General features: G+C 36.2%; 1 protein-coding gene across 6 annotated transcripts in view; it reads right to left on the bottom strand.

Moving 5' to 3' along the window:
- LOC128545545 (cAMP-specific 3',5'-cyclic phosphodiesterase 4D-like) overlaps nucleotides 1-13,091 on the bottom strand; it is a 184,541-nt gene that overhangs the window by 31,854 nt on the left and 139,596 nt on the right. Inside the window, exon 1 of one of the 6 annotated variants that reach the window (XM_053515924.1) lies at nucleotides 2,450-2,722. The exons of 4 other annotated variants lie outside the window; for them this stretch is intronic. In XM_053515924.1, the coding sequence (XP_053371899.1) occupies nucleotides 2,450-2,544 (95 nt within the window). In that variant the 5' untranslated portion in view covers nucleotides 2,545-2,722. Of the gene's footprint in view, nucleotides 1-798; nucleotides 821-2,449; nucleotides 2,723-13,091 lie in introns of those variants that run through there. One more of the 6 variants, XM_053515928.1, reaches the window with a different exon arrangement.

The raw sequence follows: 13,091 nt of genomic DNA, 5'->3' as shown, positions 1-13,091 counted from the left end.
AAAGGTATAAAATAAAAGCAATTGAGGTTTAAATGGTTTTACTTACTAAAGCCTAATGGCTCTCCTGTATGTATTGCTAGCTGACTTTGTACAATAAACAATTAAATTCAAGCTACATTAAGTGGAAAAATAAAAATAGTGTTATAAGAAAATAAAGCCTTCCTGTGTCATCTCTGAATGATACTAAACACCAACACTGGAGAATCCATAAATCAATTCTAACCTTATAGAAAACCTGATCACATCAACAATTACACGTGCTTTTTAAGCAGTATGCAGAACATCTGCTATAAAATTCAAAAAGTAAATAACATGCATGATTAGGGTAGACATGTCGAGAGCCATCACAGAGAATCGCTGCATAGAAAGAAGCATGTGGAGTAAACGGCTGGAACTGTTGAGACACACATTCATCATGGCTGCCATGTTGGCGCTTGTTCTGTCTATTGATAGCAGGGCACTTCCAAAACATAGCGGAAAGTCACAGCAGCTGTTTTGCTGGTGCATATGTGGATGGCATAGTAAAGATTCTTAATTCGATTTGCCATGATTAAATTAGTGTGCCGGGATTTTAGGTCGGAGATATCGCGCACCACCAAGCATTAGTATACTAAAAAGCAGTGTTTACACAGCAAGGCAAGGAAAAAGGGTTGACAAACACACCAAAGCTTGCAAACACAAGAGATCATCTGGACAAGTATCATGTCGGTCAACATGATAATCAGACCGAGATCTACACACAATGAAGACTACAATTTTCCTCAGCAATCCCAAACAGAGCTGATTTCCAGATTATACCTCAGAAATTCTGAAGCGTAGATCATTTCTCTCTATTCTTGTCGACTGGGTGAAGGATTTAAAAAGAAAAGCAGTGTTTTTGTCACATGACCAGACGGCACATGTTTATCCGTAGTGCACGTACTGCGTGTGCCATAGCTTTAGGACATGTGATCGCTGACACTCAGAGTTCACTCCCACACACCAGGGTCCCAGCTGGGTCGCACTGAATATGAAGTGTAGCTGCTGGAGGTTTCTAAATATATTTCACCTTGTAGTCAACGAGTGCTGCATGCTAAATCTCAGAGTGAACATACTCAAGAAAACACTTTACCAACCTTTAGAAACAAAAACCTCACAGTATGGTCTTTAAAAAGGAAAAAAAGAAAAGAATACTAATATTTATTTAGCCTGTCTTTAGGATCGATTATGGCAGCAAGTCCAATTTCATACAATTTAAATTGAATGAAAATGAATTTGTCATTCTCAGAGAACCACTCTTTCACAACTTGAGTCCTGGATAGAAAAAAATGCAATGATGGCATACTTGGTTATTTAGTACATTCTGGTAATCAGCTGACTTCATTTTATTGCAACATAACATTGCCGAGTCTAGACCGTACCAAATCTGACTCCTCAGTCATGACCTTTGTGACAGCAATTCTTTAAAAAAAAAAAAACTTATTAAAGAGAAACAGAACATACTTAACACCTTATGATTATATTTAATGTTGTAGAACATGCATGCTACAAGTTAGTTCCTGTTATCTCTTGCAATAGGGCAATCCTCTCCTCCTCTCTCTTTGCTTAGTTCACATGGTTAATTTTCACCATTAGATTATGTAGATAACCTGCTATGTAGATAACAAACTGGTGGACTGAAAAACATCTTACACCAAAGATGGCTCCAACTTGTTCTTTAAACAAACTGCACAATTGAGACACTACCAGAAAAAATCCTCACTCTTATGTAAAGAGTAATTTTGACAAATCAAATAAATCTTATGCAGTATGATTTACATTCATGCAAAACAGCATGCTTATGAGTTGATCACATACAACTCTAATATGTCGTGAGAACTGGGGTTTACAGTAGTTGTCAAATGTGCTTCTAGCCAAGCTGTACCCATAGTGACCCACACGCAACATCCTCTTTCAAAATGAACATTACATTTCAACATTTCCGAAGCAGCATTGCAGTCAAGGCAGTGCTAAATATTTGTTTTATGTATATTTGGCAACATAATTAACAACTTTTTTTTTTGGATTAGTTGTGCTCTCTCAAACATCACATGTGCTCTTTCTGCACAAATACTACTGGACTGTGATATATATATATATATATATATATATATATATATATATATATATATATATATATAATATAAGGTACTACAATAAGAATAATGTGTACACTGCAACTGTATATAAGAGCTGTTATAATTACAGGCAAGTGGAAGAAGAGGGATAAACTGAGAGACTTATTTACCTCTTAGCTAACCTCTTTAAGCTACTGAGAGCTTAGAGACGTGGAACTGGACACTAAATCTGACAACATTACCTCCCTGTAACTGGAAAGTTTGTTAATGTCAGATATGTACATATTATCTTCTTAAACATTGTAAAATACAACAATAAAAGCGATAAAAAGTAGTACAAAACAGCACAGTACCTATAGGATCGAAGCAGGTGTTTTCTCTTCATGCCTTTGTACACACTGAAGCTGCAGGCAATAAATTTGCCCATAGGCTCCCTGTGCCAGTCCATTCTCACCACAATGAGCGTAAGCTCCAATCAGCGGCGCCTGATTTTGCGTCTCGTGCCAGCTGCTTCCTTTTCTCTTCCTCTCCCTACCCCGTTCTCCTCAGCTAAAACTCACTCCCTTTCAGCCTTCGTTCAACCCAGCGTCTCTTTTCTCACCCTAATCTCATTAAGTATTGGACACACTAAATGCAGCCTTGGGCTGTTGCTTTTCGGGTCTGCCTCAGCCTCCCTCCCCTTTAGCCACAAACTCAGTCACTGACTCAACACTTCCTCAGATCAGCAAATCAACTTTCATTTTTGCTCCCCTTAGCTGACAATGCTCCTTCACTGGTTTTCAATGAAGAGAAACTCATAGATACATGAGGTGAGATGTGTGTGTATGTGTGTATGCATGTGTGTGAGTGGACAGAGCTTTAAGTCTGAAAAGCTGATGCTTGTTATCATTTAAACCCAGAGCCGCTGAGGTGACATAGTTGTTGTTTTAAAAAAAATTCTGGTTGTGAATAAATGTATTGAGGCCGTGAGATAATATTATGAGGCCATACGCTTGGATTGTGTTGACAAATTATTACCTTAAGTCGAGGACATGAATTGTGCAGTTTGAGGTCAGGACTTAATACGTTGTAGAAATGTAACACGTGGCCTCTAGTTTTATAGCAGGAATGAGTGAGAAATCCTATTCTGAGAAACATAACTTGTGATCTTAATAAATGAATTCGTGGCCATTAGAAACATTTATGGCATTGAATTGATTAATTTCTTACCTTAAGGAACATCATACCTTATTAAAAATTTCTCATCACCTCTCTGGTTCTGTTAAAAAGCATATAAAAGAAGGAAGACATTTTCTTCTTGTTAACCCTGACTGAAGATGGTTCAACAGATACTTATTATATTCTGATTGCTGAGTTCTAATCGCAGCATTTGCTCATACTTTTGATTTCTTTTTATACTTATTTTGGTATACTTAAACTAATCAAAATCTCCAGCTCTGTCCTTTGGTGCAATATAGCAGCTTTAATTTACAGAAAAAATATTCTCACAAGCGAAAATACACAGAATGTTTAGTTCCCTTGTTGCACTTGGGTCGATTCCGAATCAATCTGCTTTCTCGCTGCAATCGAAGCATGGTGTAAGACAAGTTTACCTCAGGAAATACACAGGCTAAGATGTTATACACTTGTGTAAAACCATCATTTCCTAACAACATGTAAAAGCACACAGTAATAATATAGTACTCTCAGGTCTTTCCTAAGACATTACATTGATGCACAATAGACCCCAGTGTGGTGTAGAGATAAAAAGGTTAAGCCCTCAAACAGCTCAACCGGATTAAAGGTTTTTACCTACAGTACATCCATAGCCAGTGACTAAGTGCACTCCTGAACGGCTAGTGCGGTGTTAGACTATAATGAGTAACCAGCACAAGAATATAAATAGACATATCCAGGAAATAATCCCCCAAACTAAATGTTACATGACTCTTTTTTGGATGTGAAAGTTCTGGCTAAATGGTTGCATATGCAGCTCTGGAGGAAACTGACAAGGCAATCGCGCCAGTTCTAAACTGCTTTGTTCTTAATAGTAAAGCACTATGCTGTTTACAAGCAACACTTTGCTGACAGATGTTTTCCAGTTTATTTGGATTGCTAGGGAGAGTATTTTTTGTGTGTCAAAGTTATTTAAGGTACACTAACAACAACTTCATAGTCATAAAAATATGGCTAGGTGTGAGGTGCATATTCGTACAGTAACATACCATTTCGAACTGGCCTTACTGTTTGTTATGCTTTAACTTGTGCTGGTGATTTTATCCTCACATCCTAAATAACAGACAGTACAGCACTGACGACTGATCTTGATCTTGTAGCAGAAAATTAAAAAATCAATTCAGTGATATGGATTTTGTACGTGTTTGAAAAGTCAGATGAAGTATATTTAAAAAGGACCATTTTATAAAAATAAAAGAACCATTTTTTGCACTGTTAGCCACCATAGATAGTGCAGTTACAATTGTGCAAACAGATATCTAAATGTAGATATGTGTCTTTAGAAGCAATGATATGTGCCATATTGTGTCTGTTCAGAAAATAAGGGCCTGTTTGCAAAGTTATCCAACTTATATTGATTAAAAAAAAACTATTTAATTTTTTTTATTCTACTGTACCAAAAATATACTGAACCATGACTTCAAAAGCAAAGTGCATACCAACCTACTTTTGGGTAGCCATGTTTTACACCCCATACTAACATGTAGCCCTAATGTGATGAAGGATAAGCTGTTCTGTGCTCATGAGAGTTTAGTAGTCATTGGTATGCACTGAAATGGTCATAAACGTAGACCTCTGCAGTGTTTGCAACACATCATACAGGTTACCATTTCCCCTTTTTGGTAAAATAGTTTGGTCTGCTGCAATTTCTCAGTAAGAGCTTCTGAACCTACTGAAACCTATGCGAATGTGACATTTTCTCATAAGGCATTGGTTTAATATGTCAGTATTAGTATTTAAATTTTACCTTTGCATTTATCTATTCTTTCAATTAATTCAACTGTGGCCAATCTGTCCATACAAGAGTTTCTCAAATTCTTAGTCCTAAACACTATATGCTTGTCGTGATAGGTAGAGTTACTGAATACACTGATAAACTTCATAAAAAAAGTATAGGTTGCCTGTATGGTCATGTTCTCCTACCTTGGCTTCTACAGAGCATACAAAGATATACAAAGATCACCCATAAGTGTAAACCATCAACATTAAAACCACCAAGGTGTTAGCATCCCTCATCCCACTAGGGCCTCTAGGTATGTGCTGTGGTGTCTGGCTCCAGGATCCTTTGAGTGCTGTGGGTTGCAGGGTGGGGGCTCTGTAGATCATCACCGTGGATCTTCAGTTGAATTGGGATCTGGGGAATTTGGAGGCTGGGTCAACAACCTTGAACATTGCCTGCCAGGCCCTGTGCATAGCAGGCTGTGATGAACTGGGTGTTCTGATACCCTTCTCGCGTGGCCAGTTTTGACTTTTTTCAGCAATTTGTGCTGCACTGGCTTTTCTGTTGGATCAGGCCAGGTGGGATAGCCTTTGTGGGTGTAGATGGGCCTTGGGTGCCTATGATCCTGTCACCAGTTTACTAGTCTATAATCAATGTTGTTTAATTTAATGTTGTTGATGTTATAGATGGTCGGTGTATAAAACCAAAGACTTATAATAAAAACTCAGCAAACAATAAGAACATAAGAATGGTGTCATGGAATACAATCTATTTTATGTGTAACCACTATTTATGTTCATAAAGGCAATGTAATTGGTATTAGGGGAAGATTATGAAACAGGACATTTTGAACATGATGGACATTTTGAACATCCCATTTCAGATTTATTTTCCTTTTTATTTTCCGTTTTTTTACTTTATATTACTTTATTAAAAAAAAGAAAAAAAAAGTTATGACTGAACAAAAAGCTATGTTTTTTATCTTGTTTTGTGCTACTCAAAGATAAAAATGATGAGCTGGCAAAAATTGCACTTAAATTAAACATTATAAATGTTCACACAAGTAAACTTCTTGAATTTGCATTACATAAAGCAAAATTGTAGTAGATTTGACACAAGGAAGTACAGTCTCCATTTTTGATATACTAGTTTAACATGGAGAGGTGGGGTATCTTGTAAGCTATGTCTGTATATAATTTTAGTCCCATCTGGATCTGTTATGTTGGTGGTTTTTACTGACTTCTCTGATTGACTACTATACACAAAGCTGTAGAAATACCCCTCGTTGATGTATTTTTGTCTTAATAGATATTGGGGAAGTGGTACGGTTGTGCTTTGCTATTTGTTCAACAATCAAAATAACTGAAACAATAAATGGGAAGTGATCTTCCCTAATTTGCAATTCTAATCTGCAAAAACACATTATGTCCAGTGTCATTATTTTATATACAGTATAAACTAAAACATTAAGAATGGGCACTGGTGGCTCAGTGGTAGGTTTCTCGCCTGCCATGCAGAAGGCCCGGGTTCGATTCCCAGCCAATGACCGAACCCCAGTCACTGGATGCAGTGCCGGTCCCAAGCCTGGATAAAATGGGAGGGATTCTTTAGGAAGGGCATCTGGTGTAAAACCTGTGCCAAGCTTGTGTGCAGCAAAAAGACCAACAACAACCAACTAAGGCATTAGGACATAAATATATATATATATATATATATATATAATATATCTATAGTATCTATTACTAACCTCGTATATATAGCTTATATCTACTGGTGCTTTACAAATAATTGCAACTTAAATCTTTTAGTGAATGTTGTTCTCTTTTCTTCCACAAGAGGACAGTAGGCGCTCATTTCCCTAAATTAGTATTTTGAAGGACAACCAGCGCAATTCCTTTGAATACTGTATCTGCAGAAATTACAAAACATGCCTAACAAAAGCATGCTTTCAGTCATTTGTACCTCATATTTTACAATTAGCTATTTAAATTAATTTATTAATAAATTTAAAAAATCTATTTTAAATGATCATCTAATTTCTATAAACATTGCAGAAGGAGTGCATAAAAAGGCTTGAATGATAATGAATATGCGTGTGTTAGCGAGGGGGGGTTCATGACGCACTTGGCAAGACAACCAGACATGTGACATGCCACAGCTATTTTATTTGCATTAGCAGAAAAAATGATTTGCTAGGTGTAAAATGGTATCTGCCCTGGCCATCAAAATGTTTTAGAAACTTGCTAGGTTGATTCATTCATTTCATGTCAACACATTAGCTTCTCTTTATAAAAGGTCTACTTGCAATGTAGATGTGCATGGCTTCAAATGTTTGTTTGTTTTTTTGAGCTATGTGCCTGGAAAGAACCATAATAAGTTCTAATCATGCTCTGACAATTTAACCATTTCATTATTGTGGTGTTTGGGTTGCTTGTAATTACTGTAGCTCTACATAACTATTATTATATAAATAAGCCTGGGACAAATGCTATTACAAGAGCAATATTTTAAGGAACAAGAACAAAAAAAAAAAAAAAATTTAAGGATATTTTTGGAAACTGTAACTTTAAAGCTCCCAGGCACAAAGAATGGCCTTTCCCAGGACATGTCTCTCTGACTTTTCCATACCGTACTGTATCATGTAATACTGTGTGATAAGATAATATAATTCAATATCGTCATGATGTGCTTTTTTGAGTAGAATGAGTAGAATAAATTAAATTATACATTTCTGTTTATCCAAGAACCAGACCAACCACCTATTTCTTAGCTGTATTAACACACTGTGAAGGGTAAATAAGAACTGACCAAGTGGAAAAAAAGATTCAGAGTTTTTTGAGGACTGTCTCTCATCCATAAAAATTCCTCTTTCTCCTCACATAACACCCTTCCTACACTCCAGGTCAGAGACAAAAAAAGAATGAATGTTATGGAGCTACCATGTCACCCGGTCTATTGATTACTTTAATTTGATGGCCGAGGGCCAATTGCCTCTCCTGCCACCTTTTATTTAGCCCAATGTGCCATGCCACCTGTGCCCCATCAGGTTGCCATGGCGCTCACATTCTTCTGCCCGCGCTGCTTGATGGCTCATCCCAGACAGTGGAAAGGAAAATGGGTTTCCATGGTCATTGATAAAAAAGTAAAAAGAAAAAAAAAGAAAGAAAAAAGTGGTGTGCTTTGGTGAGTCCCCTCTTTAAAGCAGACAATTGGGATGATGTCAGAATCTAATTAGCTTCAGTAAGAGGCCACTGTAAAAATGTGATTTCCTGCTATTCAAATTATTGTTCCTGAGACTTATTGTCAATCCAGAGTCAGGTTATAAATGCCATAAAATCATCACAATGTAAGTTACAGTAGAGTCAGACCAACATACCGATCTTTACAAGGATCTCATTAAGACAATGTGACAAATATTTAAATGAAAATCTGCCCTTTTTTTCAAGGTTGATTAGTTTGAGAGAGCTACTGTAGATATATGATGTTTGTAAATCTTTTTGCACATAGTTCACCCATGTCATACAGATAGCCTTTCATTTCAATTTACTCAGTTGAATCTATTTGGACCATTTAAAGAAAAAAAGATTTTGGGTTTCAATACCATTAGAAAGTCATTACTGTATTCATATGCTACATATATACCACTTATATGTGATTCATGGGGTGTTGTAACCCCATGCAATAAAAAAAACAGCCAGCACAACATTCCCAAAATTATATATTATATCATTATGATTAATCAAAATTACTGTTATAAAACATAAACTGGCTGGCTTTCTCAATCCAATATAATTGGCAAACAAAGAATAACATCCCCCTGCCCCTTTGTAAGACTTGATGGCATCCAACCCATCCTCCATACGCAACAGTAACTGCATACACAATGAAAAGAGGAAGAGTAAAAGACCAACAATTTTAAATTGTTGTTTTGTTAACAGAAAAAAAGAGAAAACTCTCTTTCTCTTTCTATAGGATGCATGCTACTTACAAATTTACACAACTTTTTTGCTTTTATACAAAATGAATGAATTTATCCTATTCAGTTGCACTAGTTGGCATATATAGAGCATGTTGGTTTTGGTATGTATCTTGTTCTTAAAATTACTGTGTAACAGGCTATTTCCATTAAGTCCTGGGGCATGGGGTAAAGATGCCTCGCTCTATGTCCTCTAACACCCCTACATGGATAGGGGTCTGATCCCCCTCCTTTTGTTGAGCCCAATGTTTGCCCTTGGTACTCTCTTATTATGTATGATTGCTCATTCCTTTTAGTATGTTACATGAAAGTTTGTTGTATTTGTAACACCATATTGGTGAAAAAATGTAAAAATATAAAAAACAGCAAGCAGAAGCATGAGCAGAAAACATTTATCCAGGAGCCTAAACAGAATGTGAGAACTAACCATGTATTGCTCAGTTTTCTACCAAACATTAAATAGAGTTTAACCTCGCCTTTCCGATAGCCATCAATACCTACTTCCTTTAAGGAAAAAACAATCAAGTCTCTCTAAGAGACTCAGGCTTATAAAATGTAACTATTTTACACAAGCACTTAGTAAGAAGTGCAAACATATGGGAAAAGATCAACAACAATGGTAGATTATTATAAAATAAAAAGAAAAGACCTTTAAAAAGCCCCACTTCTCAGTTATATAAATGTATAAATACTGATTTAAAAAACTGGGGGAAAACCTGAAGGCAGGGCTTGGATTAAAATGTGGATACTTGTCTTTATTTAACCTGGTTAAAATGACTGCTTTTTGTAACACTGTGCTTTAGTGACTGCATTTTGGATGCCAAATTCTAAAATTACCATCAGCACTTTAACTAGATCCTTAGTAGAGTCCTTGCTAAATTTAAATATAAATGGAACTTGGTCCACATCAAGATCTGGATATGTGCTACACATTTCTTCACAGTTGTGTCGTACCCAAACCATTGCAGTGCTCCACGCGTCTTTATTCACAATGCTTCTAGGCTAGTCAATATATTATCCAGTTATAATTGTCTAAATCTATTTTAAAGCACCTGTATTAGTCTTTCTTGTCACCATGTTAACTTTAATCTGTAGAAGCAGCTGCTCAATACATTCTCACTCAAGCTGGCTCATTAATATTCAAGCTTTATTCGCACAACTTGACGTGAACAGTTTCTACTTATCACTTGATATATGGCTTCATACCAGTTCAGCCTTAGTCACTATCTAGATATAATCCAGTGGTAATACTGAATGTCAGATTTTTTTTTCTTTTGCTTTATGCATATTTGGCATTTTGTTCTTTTATAGATTCATAGAACTTCCTCATGATCGTATGAACCAAATCCCCCAGGGTTCAGGTATGAACGCGTTAATTGTCCTAATTACTCGTAAAAAGTAGAAAGTTAGTACTAATCAGCAGGATTTGAGTAAAATTAACAGGAAATATTTAATTAAAATTTACAAGTATGCTTCCAAAGATAACTCATCTCCAACCTGTTAAAGTTTGTAAATGCTAATTTATACAGATGAGCTTTCAATTCCACTTCAGTTCTACTTGCCTTTAGATACACACCAAAACAATCACATTTATTATTTTTTTTTACAAAAAAGAAATAAAAAGAGAGTGCACATTTTAGATCGCATAGGGGCGTTCCAATAAGGACTTGCGTCAGGGAATTCTCCAGGCGTGACGATTCTCTGTGCCACTGGATCCTTACTTTTCTGAGGAAAAGAGTTGAACGTGCAAAGTCTTTTCACTATACACACAGGTCGCATTGTGTGCGTCATTGTCTAACTTAAGATTTTGCGCATGAATTAAAAGAAGGGTCACCAAAACATAAGAGATATATAATCTCTAAAAAAAAAAAAATACATGCAGCTGACAAAACTGAAGATGATCTCTGACAATGCCTCTGATTCACATGTGACCACAGAAACAGCGCTTGTATAAGCAATTTACAATCAAGAATAAAATCAGGTGAACTGTAAAAAGGTGTTTGCTCTCGCCATAGTGGAGCCGCAGCACGCACACTATATTTGCACAATTGCAGATACAGTTTTTTTATTTTTTATTTTACAAAATGATCTTTGTCCTGTTTACTGTAAGCTTGTATATCTTAGAGAAGGATAAAATATGTCCAATTAAATTCTTTAACCTATTTTAAATGACTGCCAGTCTGATGATGGTCTCCAATCTCACTGGTTGCCCTATATCAAAAAGCTGCCAGCAGTTTACCCCCTCAACTGCAATCTGCTATTCAACAAAGTCACCACACGAGTAAGAGAACCACCACAAGTTCACCAACTGCAGCCACCTATTTTCTCCTCTTTACGTACCAAAAATCTCTCTCTGTTTGTTTTTTGTTCATGCTACACATTTGGGTCACATAATAACTCTATATCATCCATAAATGATTACCAAAGTTAATTCAATCAAAAAGAAATAAACTAGCAAAAATATTTTTTTGAATTGGCAGTCTGAACATGCCCCAAATACCAGAAGACTGTTTAAAAAAAACTTACATGCCTAAGGCATGGTGACCTAAGCTGCTTTGGAGGAACTCTGGAATGTTTTTCTTAAGATCACGTTTAATGCTGGAATGTGTACTCTCTTCTCAAGTCTCTGCAGTCTATACCTCCATATAAGGAAACTTGCTCTTCAATTATGCAGTGTCTGTAATGAGCACACGTAGTCCAAAAAAACCAAAGTGTACTCAGGTGGGTATATTTACATCCTCAGGACATGCTTCCAGTGAGCACTGCACCACCAAATTCATACATCAAATGATGTACAGTATGCTTTAATCTGAATAAGCTAACTAACCTTTCTTTTTTTTCATCTGGTAGAGCTTTGGAGCAATACAGTTCTGCATCTACTTGTAATTCTCTCAAAAATGAGAATAGATTAACAATACAAAGTAAATAAGCAGAACAGTGTATCTAATATTTACAATAAAGCTGTACCTGTCAATTTATTATTAAAAGACATAAAAAAAGAAAACATCTGGTCTTGGGAGTACTTAATCCATTACACTGTGTTATAAACAACTAATGTGTGTGGAATGTAAGGCCCCAGATCAGATGATCCTTGTTTCCTGCTTTGATACCTTTGTACATTCAAAGTTCAATCAAATTCAATATTTAACCTAAGTACATGTAATTCATTACAGTGCTGTGCCAAAGTATTCATACCCCTTGAACTTTTCCACATTTTCTCACATTAAAGCCACAAACGTGAATGTATTTTATTGGGATTTTATATGATAGACCAAAACAAAGTGGCACATAATTGTGGAAATAAAAAAAAGTGGAATTAATTTTAAAAAGTGGAATTAATTTAATAAATGTTTTTTTTTAAATATAAAAAATAAAAATATAAAAAAGTGTGGTGTGTGTTTGTATTCAGCCCCCTTGAGTCAATATTTTGTAGAACCACCTTTCGCTGCAATCACAGCTGCATTTCTTTTGGGGTACGTTGCTACCAGCTTTGCAGATCTAGAGAATTAAAATTGTTTCTTTGCAAAAAAGAGAGCAATGTGTGTGAACAGATTTTCAATTGGATTTAGTTCTGGACTTGATTTGACTGGCCCATTCTAACACATGAATATGATTTGATCTAAACCATTCAGTTGTAGCTCTGGCTATATGTTAATGGTTTTTGCCCTGCTGGAAGGTGAACCTCTGTCCCAGTATTAAAGGTCCTACACATTATTTTTTTCATTAAATTTTAATATGATCTTTAGGGTCCTAATGAAAAGTTTGTATTATACGTTAATTAAAAATTCAAAAGGATTGTGTAAAAAAAACACTACTTTTACCTGGTAAAAACTAGCTCTGTTCTCAGCAACCTGTTTCAGTACATGCTAATTTAAATGCTCATGACCTCTGCTGAGCCCGCCCCCCCTCCGTTCTGTGGGGCGTGACACGTCGGGTATAGCGACGGAAGTGTAGTCCAGTGCGGGCAATGCTTTGGACTGCATTACCCACAAAGCATTGCCACAACGCAGTGCTTTGTGGGTAATGCAGTCCAAACTGGAAAACTATGGATTATAGAGCCCGAGCCTGTTTTCTTCAGTTGTTT

The sequence above is a fragment of the Clarias gariepinus genome, chromosome 17 (genome assembly GCF_024256425.1).
Source record: "Clarias gariepinus isolate MV-2021 ecotype Netherlands chromosome 17, CGAR_prim_01v2, whole genome shotgun sequence".
In the NCBI taxonomy this organism is placed as follows: domain Eukaryota; kingdom Metazoa; phylum Chordata; class Actinopteri; order Siluriformes; family Clariidae; genus Clarias; species Clarias gariepinus.
The sequence above is the reverse complement of the archived record's forward strand: the minus strand, read 5'-3'. Positions and strand labels throughout refer to the sequence as shown.